Below are 18532 nucleotides of genomic sequence, written 5' to 3'. Positions count from 1 at the left end.
AAATAAAGTGCTTCAATTTGATTTTAATTTAGATACACTGCATTTGCACACACTTGCCAAGATGAGTCAAATGATATGGATAATTCACAGTGAAAAAGATCAAATGAATGCAAGATGTTCAGCAGACCTACATTATAAACCTATTTGTATATTGCTATTAAAGGCTAAAAGCACTGTAGCATATTTGACATTGTGGTCTTATGTGGTCTTTGTCTTTTGCAACCTAATTCATGAGACAAAGTTAATTATGTAGTTCCTGATTCTGAATCAAAGGTTCTTTGTAGAAATAATTTATCTTTTAGATGACTATAATCAGAATCATCATAACGATAATATCTAGTATTTATAAAACAGTTAATACTGGAGACTGTTTTAAGTGACTAACATCATCATCATCATAAGTCTGTGAGATAAATACTATTTTTAACCCCCCTTTTGAAAATGGGGAAACAGGTTAAATTTTGCCAAGGTCACACAGCCGGTATGTGTTGCAGCTGGAGTAGAAATCTCAACAGCCAGGTCCAGGCACTGTACTAACTTTCTGTCCCTCTCTTCTACGAGAAGTTTTGTTCTACCTTTACTTTCCCATAAGGAAGATGATAAAGTGGTACTTTCCCATAAGGAAGATGATAAAGTGGTACTATCTAGGGCATTAATGTAGTAATTATAAAACCACTGGAGAAGAAACAGAAGTATTGCAGCTCAACTTTTATAATGATGATATTTTGATGATTGTTCACCCTTGATTCTGATAAACATCATGACTAAATTATTCTGTGTCCGTTTTCAGAAAGTGCGTTTCCCTGTATATCATAAAATATGAGGTTGTAGCCTGTCACTTTGCCAGGGTATATTTGGAGAACTCTTTTTTTTTTTTTAAACTTGAGAAGTATGGATGAAATTAAGTCATGTCCACATTTCCTTTGATTTCAGTTGTGTGAACATTGATAGTTGTGTTTTTCCCAAACTTCTGTTTCACTTGTGCTTGGGGGAAAGCAATATGCTTAAACTGTGTTACTCATTATCAATTTGTATTATATATTATTAAGAGTTTATTCTTTTAATAATGTTCAGAAAAAATATTTACTTTTATAAACCACAGTGTCTCTCTAATTTATTTCAACACTTTCAGTTTGGGAATTTATTTTTTAACTTAACAAAGTAAACCACTTTCAAGTTGTGAAGTTCTTACTGTATTTTTTATTGCATGAAATAGTTATGAAAAATAGCACAATTCTTGGCACACAGTGAATACTCAATAAATATTATCCATCATCATTGTAATTTATGTTGTGATTAGTTTACTTGCCTAAAAATATTTTAAGCCCATTTTGTTAGCTTTCTGTGGCTGGAATAAAATACTTGAGAAAAAAAAATTAATGGTGGAATGGTTAATTTGTGGTGTTGGGGATTAACCCAGCTACATCTCCAGACCTTTATCTTTTACTTCGAGACAGAGCCTCACAAAGTCACTACAGTGATAGGCCTCAAAGTTGCTGTTCTTTTGCCTTAGCCTCCCAGAGTGCTGGCATCACAGGCATGTGCCACTGTTATTGGCTGAATTTATTTTGGCTTATGGTTGGAGGAGTCCATGGTAAACTGATCCCATTGCTTTTAGACATTGTGGCAAGGTAGAAAAACCATGTCTGAAGCTAGATGATGGAGGAAACCTGTTCACTTCATGACAGCTAGTGAGAAACAGGATAGGGAAGAGAGGCAGACAGACAGACAGACAGATGGAGACAGGTGGACATGCTCGTTAGCTATTTCTTTTAATTAGGTTCCACCTCCTAAATTTGCATCTCTTCTTTGTAATGACATCAGACTATAAATTTGTCATAGGATTAATAACCCCAGTGAAGTTAGTACCCAAAAGATCCACTGATGTCCGAAAATTTACTGGCTGGCCGTAAAGCTGGTAGGACAGGATCTGTGGGGAACATTATAGATCCAAACAGTATCATGCATGTTTTGAGTGCTAATGGTCATGAAGGTAACAATTTAAAGCAGTGATACTTTTCAGACTGTACTGTTAACTATCCTTTACTCACTGTTGCTATAATTAGTGTTGGAATAGGTTTTGGGGACTCCATTCTTATAGTTACTTAGTCTTCAAATTTTGAAACATCCTGATCCTCCTATCAGGTTCCACATTTAATATTGTGCAGTAGTTTAATCTCTGGTTGTTTCCTTTTTCTTTAGTTTTCTATTCTTTAAAAAAATTGTTTTTAATATTAAAGAGAAAAGAATAGAAAAATCAGGAAGCAAACAAACTATTAAAAACAACAAAAGCCAAATGTGTCTATTCTTAACATACAGCCAAAATAAATTTTTGAAAATGTAAACCATACCGTGGCACACCTGTGCAAAACCCTTTGCTCCACCCTTGCACATTGTGTGTGTGCTGAGCTTCTTAGGGCCTTTCATGTGCTGGCCTTCTATTATAGAGGGATTATTATTAATATCTGGGTTTCTTGTGTTGTTTCAGCTAGTTGTCTTTGAGCTAGTGTTATATTTTACTTGTCATTAATCATGAAGACAGTGTAAATTTACAAATGGAGAAGTCTCATTATTTTCCTGCTTTAACAGTTCTTAGTTACCCTAGTAGCATTCCTTCATAATGAATGTTGGAATAATTTGTCCAACTGCTTTTAATGAGAAAGTAAGTAAAAGTTTTTTTATAAATTGTAGGATTTTCTTCTTCTTCTTCTTCTTTTTTTTTTTTTTAATGGGTACTGGGGATCAAACTTATGACGTCACACTTGCCAGGCAGGCCCTTGTACCACTGAGCTAAACCCCGACCCAGGATTTTCTTTTTGATAGTATTCTGTACAATATTTCTAGCTAGGTGCTCTCTGTGTCTTTGTTCTATCAGTAAGCTTCAATATCTTTTGCTGTTTTCTTCGTTTTAGGCTTTGACATTCTACTTAATTTTCCCTTAGATATGCATCCAAATATAACTATTTTTGCTATCTTTGTTTGAAAAGGTACTATATTAGATACTCACTTTTTACCCTTACCATGCCAAGTTCCAGAAAAAACTTTAGTTTACTCATTTTCAAAAAGTATGTTTGTGATTGCTAAGTGGATGGAAGACTAAGAAATTGAGACAATTGAATGTTACATTAATTAGTAGTTTCACTTAATAAATGAATTACTATTAAGATAAAATACTTTGTATGTGATGAATTTATATTCTCCAGTTAGTCACGTGTAGAATAACTTCAAGTCAAAGTGATTTTGTTATACAATATTAGTTATTATGAAGAAAGTTGCATAAACTTCGTGAAAATGTATAAATTATTCTGAAACATTGGCTGTTCCTGTCTTGATATTTGAAGGATAGTAATGGAAACTTGGAATTAGCGGTGGCTTTTCTTACTGCAAAGAATGCCAAGAGCCCTCAACAGGAGGAGACAACTTACTACCAAACAGCTCTTCCTGGCAATGATAGATATATCAGTGTGGGGAGCCAAGCAGATACAAGTAAGTTTTCTTTTTTTTCTTAACATTTTAGTAGAAATGTACTAAAAAGTTTTATTAATAATATATTTTGCTTAAGCAGAGATGGAAAACAGTGACAATCAAATTTAGCTTTCTTTTTAATGTGATTGAAGTAGCATATTTTTACTGTGTTAGTGCTCTAATTCCAAATTCAAGGTAAAAGATTTTTCTTAAGTTTTATATCCTTTGATGAGAATTTCATAATAGTATTCGTTGCTTTGAAATTCAGAGTAACTAACAGGTGTTACAAATATAAAAAGTGTCTGGAATTTTAAGTGGGCACAATCATTTGTTTTATGACTTTTAAATGCTGCTAGAGGCCTCATTATTTGTTAATGTGGTTTACCATTTAGTGAAATTTCTCTTTTCCCCTCTTTCAAATAAAGTTTTGGGTAAAAGAATTATTGCCATGTAACAAAATCCCTGTTTCTCCAAAAAGAAAAAAAAAAACCTACAAATTAAAACTTGGAAGAGATATATTTTAGAGATATATATGGACATACATATGTATGGAAGATTTTATGTGGGACTGTAGGTTTTTTTCATAATGTGAATACTTTGTCCTTATATAGTAAGAGTTTTTAATACTATACTCAGTTAACTTCCATATATTATCATAGTTTTTAATAACTATACTGTTGGGCCAAGGACGTAGCTCAGTGGTAAAGTATGTGTTTTGCCAGCACAAAGCCCAGGGCTCATGTTCTCCTCTCCCTCAAGAAAAGATAGCATATAAGCATTAGGAATTTGAGCAGTTTGATTTTTAACGTGTATTGCAAAAGAATTTTTGATATTGTTCATATACCTTGTCATAATTGAGAATCCAAAAGCCCATTCACTTCTGCCTCCCGCAATCGAGAACATAGGTACTAGGTAACAGAAATTTTGCATACGTGAGACAGCCTCCGTTGCTTATATCCAGGTTCAAGACAAACTGTGGCTTGACCTCATCTATATCTCTAGCCTCATTTTCTGCTGTTTTCTCTTCCCATTCTGCACCGTAATAATAGTACAGACTGATTTGAAGTTGTCATATACTTGCTGGTCTGTCAGGAATCCCTTCTAACCTTTCTCTTCTTAGCAGAATTTATTCTGGTCTTCGAAGAGTTAGTTCAGGATCTGCCTCCTTGTTTTCTCTGGTTTCTTGATTGGACCAACTATTTTTCTAGAGGTGTGCCTCTAAGACAAATTATTAGTTTGAAGTTACTTGCTTGAACATTGTTGGTGCTCAAAAAATATTGGTTGAATTATTTTTGATAATATGTGTAGAAAGTCTCTTTGAAGATGAAAGGAATGAGATAGAAAAATTTGTTGGAAAAAGTTAGTAAAATAGTGTAAGATTTAGTATTTAAGAATAATATCTCAAGAAATAGGTAATAAAAGAAGAAAAAAGATAATTTGACTGAAAACCAACTGGATACAGTGAACAGTTTAACACAGTTTTGTGTTCTAGTTGAGATAAAAAGATTTTATAAGTGTAGTTTGAAATAAGTATTCTTTGTGGGATGGTGTAGTCTGTGACAGAGAGGATAATTAGAATTATAAGGCTGTCATAAAAGGGAAAATGTGTCTTTGTTTGCTGTGTGACAGAGAAAATACTGCTTAAGTCGAGTGTTAAAACCATTTCAGACCTCTGTTGAGGAATAGTGAAAACATAGAGGGAAAAATAAATTGGGATAGGTAACTTTAAGAAGAGGCAACTCAATTTCAGAAGGCATGGGTCTTATTTGCTCTTAATTAAATTTTTTTATGTATCTTAAATATTCACTGATTTTATTTTCTACTGAAATAAAAAGTAGAGAATCAAAATTTCTATCCTGGTGACCATATTGAGTAAATTGCTTGCTGTTTTGGTTTGTTTAGTGATAAAGTGTTATTTTTCTTACTAGGTTGTTTACTGGGATAGTGTCCATAAAATTAATTGATTGCGAAGCAGGCTGGAAGCCATTTAATGTAATGTTGTGTTATTATAGAATCAGACCAGAAGAAAAATAGCTGATAGTGTAACAGTATTTTCCTTTTTAATGCATTTGTAGCATGTTTTAAAAAGTTTTAAGACGTGTGGTTGTTTTTATGAAATAGTCTTGATTAGCTAGATTTAGAAGTGTTATATATTGTATTAAATGTTTTACAATTCACAGTGTAGAGATGTCATAGATTCATCAGATATTTTAAAAAATATTTTCTTGAATTAGCTGTGTATTTGTTTTAGAGAAGTGAAGTTTTTTAGCTTATTTTTAACTCTTAAAAGACTGGTTTGAAAAGACAGAAAATTAATGAGTATGTATTTTAATGTAGGCCTCTGCTGAAAAGCTAAAGTGCTGAACAAAGCTGTGGAAAATGAATGATCAGATTGTGAGGAAGTTTTCAAGGGATTGTTGCAGATTAAAACAAAACAAAACAAAAATTTGCGGAGCACTTTTTTTCAGTGTTATGTGAAATACATTGTCCTTTCAAAATTATGACGGTGTAACCTAATTCTTTCAAACATGACATACTTTTATTTTTGGCCAATTGTTTTTTCTTTATTTTTCTAAACATAAAATCTCTTACAAGTAAAGCCTAAAAATGAACAGTCATTTTAACTTTAAACATGTCATCTGTAGTCCTGATAAAACTTTTATATATATATATATATATATATATATATATATATTTAATAATATATATAAATAAATATTATTATTATTATTATTATTATTATTATTATTATTTGTTTGTTTTTTTACTGGTACCAGGGATTGAACTCACGACCACATGCTTGCAAGGCAGGTGCTTATGCCGCTGAGCTAAATCCCTAGCCCCTAACTTTTATATTTTTAAGTAAAAATTTTAATATGTATGCTTTTTTGTATTTCTTTGTTTTCTTTTTGTATTTTTGAATTTAGGCCCTCACATTGAGTTGCACCCTCAGCCCTTTAAATTTTTAAATTTTTGAGACAGGTGGTTACTGAGTTGTCCAAACTGCTTTTAGGCTTGAGATCCTCCTGCTGCAGCCTTCCCAAAGTTTGGTCTTTGTTGCTATAACATATAAAAGAACTACTAACAATTGACTGTCTTTTAAAAGGAATATAGACAATTGACTGTCTTTTAAAAGGAATATAGACTTTTTTTTTGGTGACCAGAAATAGTTTTTAAATTAGTATTTCCTGAAAGTCAAATTTTGTACTTGGGGAAATTGAACTTGTATGTATCCTGATATATCAAAGGTAGTTGTAAATTATGTCAGTTGACTTGAGCATATTTTCAATTCTGGAAAAATAATTACATTTCCAATAATAATTGGAATAATTACGTGCTTGTTTAGTTACCTTTCATTTTTGACAGAAAAGTTTCAATGAAAGATTATACTTTGCATAATAGGGAATTTAGAATAATGTATCTAATGTATTTACATTATTTTGGTAACATCCTGTATTAAAATACTGTGTTAAATTTTGGGAGAAGGCTGAAATCATTTTCAATAAAGTTAGCAAAAATTCTAAATTCTAAAATTCAACATTTTACTGCTTGGATCTCCAGGACAGATTAGATAATGCTGACAAATGAATGCCTTCTCCCAGCTTACATTGAGAAAAAAAATTGAGTTGGAGTTTCATAGTCAAAAACTCTTATGAAAATGGGGCTAGGCCACAGTGCAAAGTATTTATGATCATAGTTGTAGTTAATAGAGGGAAAATCCTGTGAAGTGTTTGTGCCTTGGCATACTCTGTCAAAGGCATGACAACACAAGGCTTTTGCCCAGTTTGAAATCTAGTAGTACTACCTTTTATTTCATGATCATTAAATTGTTTTGAACTTTTTTAAAACAGGAAAAAAACAGTATATGTCTACCAGAACAAGATGTGCTACAATTGAGCAATCAAAGTATGGATCAAAAGATAAGAGGGCTTTGGGTAGGTAATTTTGAAACAGAAAGTAATGACACATTTTTCCTTAAGTTTTAGAGGAGTTATTATATTTGAGTGTTAAGTGGTAGACCCTTCAAAAATTTAAAGTCATACAGTATTTTCTCTATAATAATTTGAATTATTTGGGAAGATTGAATTCAAAGTGAGAAAACCCTGGGTTCTGTCTAGAACTCTGGTTATGATTATTTTGCTTGGCCAGACAAATACTGATGATTTAAAGCAGTAGGTGATAAACCAATTTCATTCTAGTCTTCACATCTTTAATGAGAGTAAATTAGTTCCATTAGACAGTTAAGGATTTTATTAACTGAACATTGATATTTTTTCATTCACAGTTTGTTAAATAAGTAAATTCAGCTGGGAGAAAAATAATAACATAGAAGATAAATGTCTTTCTTTAGAAATTTCTCATCTGTAAAATTGTTTTGGAGATCCACTGGTAGTCAAGGTTAAACTTAAAAATGAGATGCTACATGATCTTAAAGTTACTGATAATAGGTTTGATGTAATTAGGTAATACAGACTAAGTACATTCTGTTAGTTGTGAACTATATTGAATAGCACAATTTTCTGAATTATTTTTCCGTTTGCTTTGAAACATGGTTTCAAGATAAATAGTGAGGGCATAATCTGATTGAAGGTGAGTATGAGGTTAAGAATGGCAGTTTTCATATTCCCAATCTGTTGGACATCCTTTTGTTCATATGTACCTTCTTAAGGATATCCTCATCCTCTTATGGCTCAGATTTGTTGGTTTACTCATTTTTAATTTCCCCAAATAGCTGTTCAGTTTGCAGTTCTGGTTTTGTATGCATACTTTTTCTTTCAGTTGTTCTTGCCATGATACTTATTTTTATTGCATCCTTTTCAAACCCTTGTTCAGCATTCTTTAACTTCCCAAAGTACTTTCTGCTCATGTCACTTTATTGACTGGAAATCTTCGCTCATGGTAAATATAAACTTGGCCTGTTAAATTTCCCTTTGGCTTGTTTTCATGTATATAGGACAACAATGATAGACTTTTTTTTTTTAATCAAAATTTTTTATATTGTAGTTCAGTGAGATTTTGGGCTGAATTTGAACTAACTTGGAAACATTTTGTCATTTATGTAGTATTTTCAAGGGAAGGTGAATTGGGTTATGAATTATTGCAATTCATTGATAGATGCATGACGACATTTATTTTAGAGTTGAGAGAAACATGTTTGGTAGTTGGGATATATGTTTTTACTTAACTGGTAATTTCTTGGTGAGTTATTAGGATGAACATCATATTTTGGTAGTGATATTCCTGACTTTATAGTAAATAAATCTGTTTTAAAAGATTAATTTTTATGCTCTTAAAAATGTACATTTCTGTGCTTTTGTAATTTTTTTATGGTGATGTCCAACTACCAGTTCATATATGTACCAGTAAATTACCCTCCCAGTAATACTAGAGGCAGAATTTATAAAAACAATAAGTATATTACTAAGTCTTACCTTGGATGGATCTAAGAATTTTCATAATGCACTGGCATTTTTCCAAAGGCTTACTTTTTTTTTTTTGTTTTTTTGTTTTTTTGAGGCAGGGTCTCACTAGGCAGTTCAGGCTGGTCTTGAGCTCACTTTGTAGCCCAGGCTGGTCTCAAACTTGCTAGCATTCAAGCAAGTTGTGCCTCAGCCACAGAGTGCATCTATGCCTAGCTAACGGCTTAATTTTTATAATTTTTACCAATTAAAATTGTTTAAAGCCAAATAATTCTTCATTCCTTTTATATAAATCAAAGAGAATTGAGGACTGGGAAATGTAGTCCAGTGGTAGATTGCTTAGCATGTACAAAGCCCTGGGTTGGCTCCCCAATATTCCTTTCCCCAAGAAATTGAGAATTCACTGCATGTTTTATGTAATCATTTTTCCTTTAATTCTAGGAAAAAGGGAGCCATTCTTGAAATAAGATTTTACTTAATATCTGGTCTTAATTATCTAAATTTGGCATGCCAGCAGGTTATAATCTTTCAAGATTGTCATATTTTAAAATACTGTGCAAAGAAGCTACCTTATAGAGTAAAGAGAACATCGTGGAGAAAATTATTATAATTACAGTGAAATTACAAGTAATGAATAGACTTCTCCCATTGTTTACAGAAAAAGTCCTAAGAACTGATAATTCAATCTGTGGTTCCACCAAACCTTTTCTAGCATTTAATACTATTATTTTTCTATATGAGGAATTGTAGTCTCAAATTTCCAAGTGGGTTACAGGTGTGCCTGTTACGTTTAATTCTTTGAATATTGCAGATGTGAGATAGATTGGGGTACCTAGAGTGGGATCATCCTAGGCACAAGCAGTTTTATACTTTAATATTGGTATAGACTAAGTATTTGATATATTTGCCATGATGAAAGAGCAAGCTAGGTACTATGACTGTATTTGGCTGGCTGCGTGTGAGATAGTAGAAAATGTTGGGAGGTGGGTCAAAAGGAAGAGTGAATGTTCTATCTAATGAGCTACTGTTACTACTTGCCATATTCTTTCTTTGTCACAGTGATCATTGCTATGCATGTGTTGTGGCTAAATCTGATTTTTATTTTGACTTTAAAAAAGAGACTATTATGTTTGCATGTAGTTTTTTATCTTTTGTCAGTTCAAATTCTGTTACATTGTATAAGCCAAAGAACAAACACAATCTTGAGTTATGATTTGTTTTATTAAACAATTGTGTTTAGAAGCATGTCAAAGTGATTTTCTTGATCTCGGGACCCTTTTACAGTCATAAAAATTATTGAAGATATGATACATAGCTTTGGTTTATATAAAATTTTACTATATTAGAAATTAAAGCTGCAAAAAAACTAAGAATATTCATGTAAAATATCAGTGTTACATGTTGGCTGAAGTATTTTTTTTTTTTTTTTTTTTTTTTTTTTGGTAAAGTATACTTTCTGAAACAAATCAGCAAGAAGAGTACCTGTTACACATTTTCACAAATCTGGTGTCTGCCATATTACAGAAGAGCAAGAATCTCATCCGCTTTTGAAGATTTGTGTTCTGTTACAATGAGTTGTTTGGTTAGAGAATGTGAAGGAAATCTGTCTTAATACAGATGTAAAGTTAGAACAGGAAGAGGTTTTAACTAATCATTCATGTAATAAGGATACTCTTATGAATACTGTAGCTAAACTTGACGTTTAGTTACCACAGTTAACCCTGATGACTCATAATTTCTTTAAGAGCAGTTGTAATGGTGAATCCAAAGTCACATCAATGATTCTAAAGTGATACCAATGACCTTTTCATACTGTTTAACATTAAAACACATTGTCTTCCTCTTAGAGTGAATCTTCTATTCCTGTGATTTTGTAACATTGTTCATTGTTGGCTTGGAAAAGATTTCTTTCCAAGCTAATGTTGGAGTAATGTTTACTATGTAGAACAATTACATCTGTCCATGTAGTCACTGATCTCATCAGAAAAGTTTTAAGTATTAGGAAGACATCAAGCTCATACTGGTTGAAACAAGTTTTTTTAAAGTTCTGAGTTAACTGGAAAATTCTTTGTTAATCATTGTCCACAAATACTCTCCTTTTTTTCCCCCTTAAGGTGATAAGCTTAATGAAATCTAAATAGTTTGTAATTTGTTCTTTCAATTAAAAATATTCCATAAAAATAGTTTAGCTTTGCAACTCAAACATTTCACTACCCTTTTTTTTTGTAGTAGCAGTATACTTTACATGTAAAGCCAGAAATACTTTATATAGTTTTTGTCATAAAGAATTTATAAGGGGTGATGTGTGTGTGTGTGTGTGTGTGTGAAGATTAGAGATTTAGTAAAATACTTTTATCAAGTTTAAATTCTTAAGAGAAACAGGACTTTAAAAAAGGGACTTATTTCAAAGTAGTAATGTGATGAATTATTCTCACAGCTTGGTCTGCTCCCTTGAATGTGATAAGATGTAGTAGTTTTACCCACTGTTGTTTTTCATTATCAGTGCAAATCTATCCACAAAGAAATGAATAATATTTGAGTTTAATTATTTTTCTTACCTATAGAACTCCCTATCCCTTCTCAAAAGTTTCATGAGAGACCCCTCGCCACATTAGTAAGACTATACTTTTGAGAACTGTAGTAAGGCAGGAAAGACCCCTTGATTTAAGAGGTAGAAGACTTCACTTTGAAGCCTAGGTGCCATTCTGTATCCTTACGATGTTATGCTACATTTCTCAGGACTTCAATTGTATTATTTATGAAACAGGTTAGAAAAACTTGTTTTTTGTTGCTTGAATTACAATTGGTACATCAGAGACATTTATGAATATAGCTTATTATTTGTAAATGAGTTTCTGCTCTAGCTCATTTGGTTTGTCAGTCATGAAATGCTAAACATTCTAGAATTTTCAGGAAAATAATTTAATACAAGTTGACTAGGTTCTTTTAAGAATCACTGGAAGGACTGTAGGCTGGGTTCAGCAGCTCAGTTTTCTCAGATGCCTTCCAGATCACTGCAGGACTGAGCAGCCTGGGAAGCAATTCCCTCTTTTGCAGTCAGGAAAGGTAGCCTTCAGTAGATATGTGCTACATCTGTAGCTGTAGCCTGGGGAACTGCAAGCCAGGATTAGAAAACTGTCTTGGAGCTCTGCCTGGATATTGGAATGCTGCGTCTGGTTGCTCTTCTATCATCTGACATACTCCAAGCTGGGGACTGGGTCTTGGAGTGCTACTGTGTAACACTGTATACTTGTTGAAGTCATGCTGCAGGGAACAGTCAGAAAAGCAGAAGGGTGACGACTGGCCCTTTGCTTCTGCCTTCCAAATCTCATGGTAGTGTGTCTATTTAATGCAATTTAAATTTTATCTTTTTTTAATCTTTCCATTTTGTATAGTTGAAAAAAAGCACATTGTAACAACGAGAGAATAAAATGTAAAGGCTAGTTGACCGTATATCTAAAACCTCTTGTTCTCTGATTTTCAAATTTATTTCCTTGTTGCCTTTATTCTCCTCTCTGCATCCAAATTCTAGCCACTTTAAAAACCAAGATATGTCATTTTTATGATGAATTTCATACCTGTCTAGTCTCTTCATCAGTATTGAACCGAAACTTCCATTTTTGCTTATGTCTGGGTGGATGTGGGTCTTCTGGTCAGATACATGAAATGTTGGCTTACCAATGTGTCTAAGGTATTCTGTCATTTCAGTTGATTTGTCTCATAGATGTGCCTACATTGTACTCAACTGAATTTGGGAATCTTGCTTACTGTTCTTTCATGAAGTTTTGTTAAATTTCTTTAGCGATCTTAAAAATACCTGTGGCTAATTATTTATAGTATTTTAATACTTTTGTAAGGTATTAGTTGGAGGAAAAAAGTGTAGCTAGCAACAGAAATGGACTTTTGAAACCATCATCTTACATTATTTTTTTCTCATTGTGTAATATTTTTTCTGGCATTTATGAGATATTATTGGAAATCAGTGTTTTAAGTTAAAAAAAATGCTAAACGATGGCATTGCCATTAATCCCCTTCAAAAACTTCCCCTCACTTCAAACACACTTATTCTTTCGTTATGCCGTGTTCTGAAACAATTCTGGAAATTCTCTTTCATGTCTTTAGTTGTACTGTTTGGTTTCCCAAACGTTCTTTACTTGTATTTACCTTTCATTGGTCATTTTGGTTTTGGGGAAGAGCCAGAAGTTGCAGTGTGCCAGATCCAGTGAATAAGGTGAATAAGGATGCACTGTAATGTTTTATAAGCCTGCCTTTTTTTCTTGGATGACACTCAGCATCAGCATTCGGGGTGTGTGTGTATATGTACACGTGCATAAATATATATGTGTGTATACGTATAAGAGTATGTATGTAGATGTATCTGTATGGGCTATACATATTCTTATTGCCCAATGTTAGAATGAAGGGAGCCGCTCCAGTACTCTCTCTTTTATTTCTCTCATAAAATTCTGAGTGCAGGGGGCTGGGGATTTAGCTCAGCGGCATAAGCGCCTGCCTTGCAAGCAGGCAGTCGTGAGTTCGATCCCCGGTACCGATAAAAAGGAAAAAGAAAAAAAAAATTCTGAGTGCAAAGACAGATTTTAATCATGTTTAAAATATAAATAAGCAATTTGAACACAAAACATACCCAAAGCAAATATAAAGCCTACCAAACAAAACCACACAATAGCAGATATATCTTGTTCTCTTTCTTCTCGTATTGATTCTTACCATTTTTAAATGATAACGAGAGCATTTTTGTGGTATATTTTGTTAAAATAAGTTAACCAAACATTGGGAAAATGGGTTTAAGGATGGTTTTATAAAAGGTGGTAATAGTTGTAGCTTTTAACCAATGGAAAAAGAGTATTTTAGCATCAGAGCTGTCTTTTGTTAGCAGAGAAATGGTTGGCATCTTTCATGTATATACTTCATTTTAGTGAAATGAGAATCTCATTTCATATTAAAAGAATTTCCTATTTAATGAATAAATCAGATGTTATAGAATTATTTTACACTTTTTTCTATAACTTGTTCCATCTGAGTTAACCACTGTTGACATTTTGACATTTTTCCAGACTTTAAAGCACACGTGTGCACACACATACATATACACGTCACCCCCAACAGTCGATTTCTGTGACACAAATGTGGAAGACTCAGCTGTAACTATAGATAGTGTCTAACAGTAGTATGGAGAGGATGCAATGCATATGTGATTGGATTAACTTCATAGAGCATAAATGTAAATTTGATTTTAGTGATTTCAGTTTTTCTTGACAAAGAAATTTTTTTAGCAGTATTTCTGCTTATTACTTTTTAATAAGAGGCAAATATATTGAAAACCTTTTGCAATTAAAAGTATTTCTACTCTTACTGTTTTAGGTTTGTGGATAAAATTAAGCAGGTGTAATTGATTAAACATGTATTTGCATTGTTTTAGATAGGTTCCTTCTATGAGAGGAAGATTTAAGTTGGTGCTGAACTGCTTTCAGAGGGTCTACTTGGGTATAATATTTAATTACTTTTTATTTTGTGTGACTTTTAATTTTGAAAAAGATAGTTTTGCTTTTCAGATGTGATTGATCTCACTGGAGATGATAAAGATGATCTTCAGAGAGCAATTGCCTTGAGTTTGGCGGAATCAAACAGGGCATTCAGGGAGACTGGAATAACTGATGAGGAGCAAGCCATTAGCAGGTAAAAACATGATTTGAATAAAGCAGATATAGATACTATTTATAATAGGAATAACTGGCTTTAATTTTAGAGGCAATAAGATGTACTTGTTCTAAATAAGCCATTAATATGCTTTTGTATTGTTTTTATGTATTATGTAACCAATTTTTTTTAAAGTTCTGTTTGCTATTGAGATTAGATTTCTATGATTTTAGGTAATTTTTAAATTTTTCTTAATTCCTTTTGAATACATGTCAAATTCAACTTTAATAATTTGTAGCACAAGTCAGCAGACATTTTCTATAAAGATTCAGCAGTAAATATTTTTGTTTCTATTTTTTGGCCATATGATTTCTCTAATTATATTTTTCAACTTCTTGAGTATTATAGTGCAAAAACAGCCATTGCTAATACATTATTTAATGATCTTGGCTGTGTTCCAATAAATCTTGGTTTTCAAAAAAAGCCAGCCAGCTGGATATATCCCATGGGCTGTAGACTGCTAACCTCTGATCTACAGTCTCATAGTATATTTACATACACACACACACACACACACACACACACAGATAAACTCACACACAGACAAACACACACACAAAAGAAATAAGCAGGGTTCCAAGATTGGGATAGATTGTCTTTTTCAATTTAATAACCCAAACTTTTTTGTTTAAAACAGTTTGATTTTCCTAAGGAATAAATTTGTTTTTATTCTGAAGCAGTATTGTTTTTAAAGCACTTTTAAATTATAATTAAGTTATTTGGAGGCAATGGTAGCTCTTTTTTACTAAAGAAGAAATTTCACTTTGAGGAGGTGAAATAATATTTCAAAATCACATAGCTAGTATGGGTGTTAGGAAGTCTATTGTTCTTTTTACTCTAGCACATTTACTAGTACCGAGATGTGCCAGTTTTCTTAGATATTTTCCCTTAACAGAATATCAATAATGTATTTCTTTGGAAATAACTCCCCAAATTTTTATATAGTACAAGAGGTCTGAAAATGCTATGTTTATCAAAGACACATAATGTATTTTTCTTAGTGGTTCTTGATTAATATCTTTAAATGATACTTTGAAACTTAGTTTGTATAACGTTAATATAAAGGTGTAAATACAATAAAATTCATGATCTTCCATTTTCATTGAAATTAATATTAAATGTTAGTAATTTAAATGAAAACCAAAAGTCTGTGAACTATCTTTGGACATTTTAGTTTGACTTATCTCCTGAAGGATTTGAGAAATCATACAAATTACATAACATATTTTAAAAAAAAAGAAAACGTTACCGGGGTCTACCTCAGTGATAGAGTACTTGTTTAGCATGCTTAAAACTCTGGGTTCTATTCCTAATATTAAAAAAAAAATTGATTGGAACAAATATTTTAAGTAAAACTTACAGTACTTAACTTTTGATTTAAAAAAACAGTAATTTTCCTCTATCTGAGGAGGGTAAGATGATCTGTTATAAAAAAGAGGTTGCAAAATTGATTCAGATATTATTTTTAAAAGTATATTTGTGTGAATTTATTTTTTGCTTGTATAAGTTTGTTTATATATGGGAAAATCACAAAGATATGTACTAGATTAATATCACTAGTTCTATATGTAGCATATGTTTTCTGATTAAACCAGTGTGTTTATTGTAGTCACATACTGACAAATGCTTTATTAAGCAATTTCATTGTTTTGTGAGCATCTTAGAGTATAGTTACACAAATCTAAATGATACAGATCAACCAGTTGACGTGGCCTCTTGATGCTTCATAAAAACAAAATATGTTGCTGACATAAAATTTCATATCATTTTATACTAAACATTTTTTTAAATACAAGTAGTGTTCCAGTGGGAAAAAATAATGTATATAACATTATCATTGTTTTTTACTATCAAATATGATATACTATACATAATTGTATGTACTACAGTTTAAGAGGACTGTTAGTTTAGACCAGTATCATCACATTAGAATGTCTGTAAGAGGTCACTAGACAATAGGAATTTTCCATCTCCATTTACAATATCACGGACTCACTGTTGTATATGTAGTCTGTCTTGATAAAAGCTTTATTATGTGGCATACTATGAAATGTAATTGAAGAAAGAAATTAGGGATAAGCAAGCAGGAAGTATAGAAGCAGAGTACTTGTCTTTCTTTAGTTCTTACAGTATGCATCATAGTGACCAGCTGTTTCTAGGAGACATTTACAGGAACTGTAACAGGAACTGTTATCTGGGCAACTTACAGACTGACTGGGGGGCATGTTTTTGCTATATGACTAGTTGACAGTAAGGAGATGTACTTTTTGTTTTTCCATTTCCTAACACCAACTTTTCCTATCTGATATGCTAACATTTTCTTCCCTTTGTGTGATACTACTATGTATCGATTCCAGTATCTAAAATTAAATACTGATAATATTAGAGCACCTAAGAAACAACTAGATCCCTCATATACTGCTTTTCAGAAGGTATGATGGTTCAGCCATTTTTGAAAAGTGGGAGTTTTAATAATTTGAAACATATCCTATGCTAAAACTAAGTCTTTCTGCTGTTTAAGTATAGGCCTGTAAAAAAAGTGAATAGTGGCTTTAACCAGATACCAATTGGAGAATGTTAGACATTGTTGGTATATCCATACAATGATATTCTAAGCAATATGTGGAAAATACATTGTTGGTTCTTGCAAAAATGTGAAAGAATCCTTGAAACAGCTGTGTAGGAAACCTGATACCAAAGAATAACCTACATAATTTCATCCACACAATGTTTGAGAACAGGCAAAACTAATTTATGGCGATAGAACTCAGAGTAGTGATTAACTGGGGGATGGAAAGAATACTGTTGGCTGGGAAAAAAGGGTTTTTGGGATGAGGCAGATATGTGGTGATTACATGGTGATGTGTGTGTGTGTGTGTGTGTGTGTGCGCGTGTGTTTATATATATATATATATATATATATATATATATATATATGTAAAAGTTTCACAGCTCTTTACATTTAAGACTTATGTATCTTACTATAGTTTCTCAGAGTACTGAGAAAAATCCACTTATGTTAATTGATAATTTATAAATGATGTATTTCTGAATATAAGAAAAAATGAGAAAATAAAAATATTAAAAAACCATTTATAACTCAAAAGTTGTTAAGGACCAGGAATAAAATCTCATAAGAAATGTGCAGGTGCTTTCAAGAAAGAAATTATTGGGCAGGGTACCGCAGCCCACTAAAAGAGCTTCAGTTACTGGGGAAAGTCTTGTCTGGCAGGTGTGAGGTCCTAGGCTTGATCTCTAACACTACAGGGAAAAAAAGGAGAGAAAATACCATTTAGACAGATTAAAGAATATGTGTAACTATTTTGAAATGTACTATTTAACAAATTAGAACACTAAATATAATAAAACAGTTATTTTTTCTGTAAATTCAGTTTTAGTGTGATTCCAGTCAAAATGCTAGGAATTACTAATTTTTTTTGAAGTCAACTAGTAATTTCTTCTTCTTTCTTCACTGATTTATCTGTGCAACTTAAGTGTTAACATAGTTTTTTCCTAGTGAGTGTACTGCTGCTTTTTAAAGGAAATTAGATAAGATGGAATGTTGTCAGCATTGCTATTGTATGCAGTTTAAATAAAAACACAAAGTAACCCCTTCTCTCAAACCAGTGCATTATAGTTTTAATAGGAAAGTGAACATTTGTTGTAAGTGCTTTAAACATTGCTGTTTAGTATGAAAGGAATGGAGACAGTGCAGTGTTTTTCTTTCCTTATTACTGATTGTCAAGGTCATCGTCAGTGGGGAAAAGATTAGAAAGCCTGTGATGTGTGGTGGGGACTGGATTTAGATCCATGATTGATGAGGTTGCCTCTCATCATTGCTGCATTTTCTTATAGACTTATTTCTGACTTCTTTGAGATTTGCAGTGTTTATTTTCTCACTGTTGTCAGTCTTAGTACCTGGAGTATAG

At 32.2% G+C, this 18532-nt stretch overlaps 1 protein-coding gene across 5 annotated transcripts in view; it reads left to right on the top strand.

The window, feature by feature from the left end:
* Usp25 (ubiquitin specific peptidase 25) overlaps positions 1-18532 on the top strand; it is a 126143-nt gene that overhangs the window by 23270 nt on the left and 84341 nt on the right. For 3 of the 5 annotated variants that reach the window (XM_063224724.1, XM_063224727.1, XM_063224729.1), the window contains exons 3-5: positions 3342-3486; positions 7317-7400; positions 14459-14582. In XM_063224724.1, the coding sequence (XP_063080794.1) occupies positions 3342-3486; positions 7317-7400; positions 14459-14582 (353 nt within the window). The remainder of the gene's footprint in view (positions 1-3341; positions 3487-7316; positions 7401-14458; positions 14583-18532) is intronic. The other 2 variants (XM_063224725.1, XM_063224728.1) reach the window with 1 other exon arrangement.

The sequence above is a fragment of the Cavia porcellus genome, unplaced genomic scaffold (genome assembly GCF_034190915.1).
Source record: "Cavia porcellus strain 051 isolate PalLab524CR breed Dunkin Hartley unplaced genomic scaffold, mCavPor4.1 scaffold_15, whole genome shotgun sequence".
In the NCBI taxonomy this organism is placed as follows: Eukaryota; Metazoa; Chordata; class Mammalia; order Rodentia; family Caviidae; genus Cavia; species Cavia porcellus.
The sequence above is the reverse complement of the archived record's forward strand: the minus strand, read 5'-3'. Positions and strand labels throughout refer to the sequence as shown.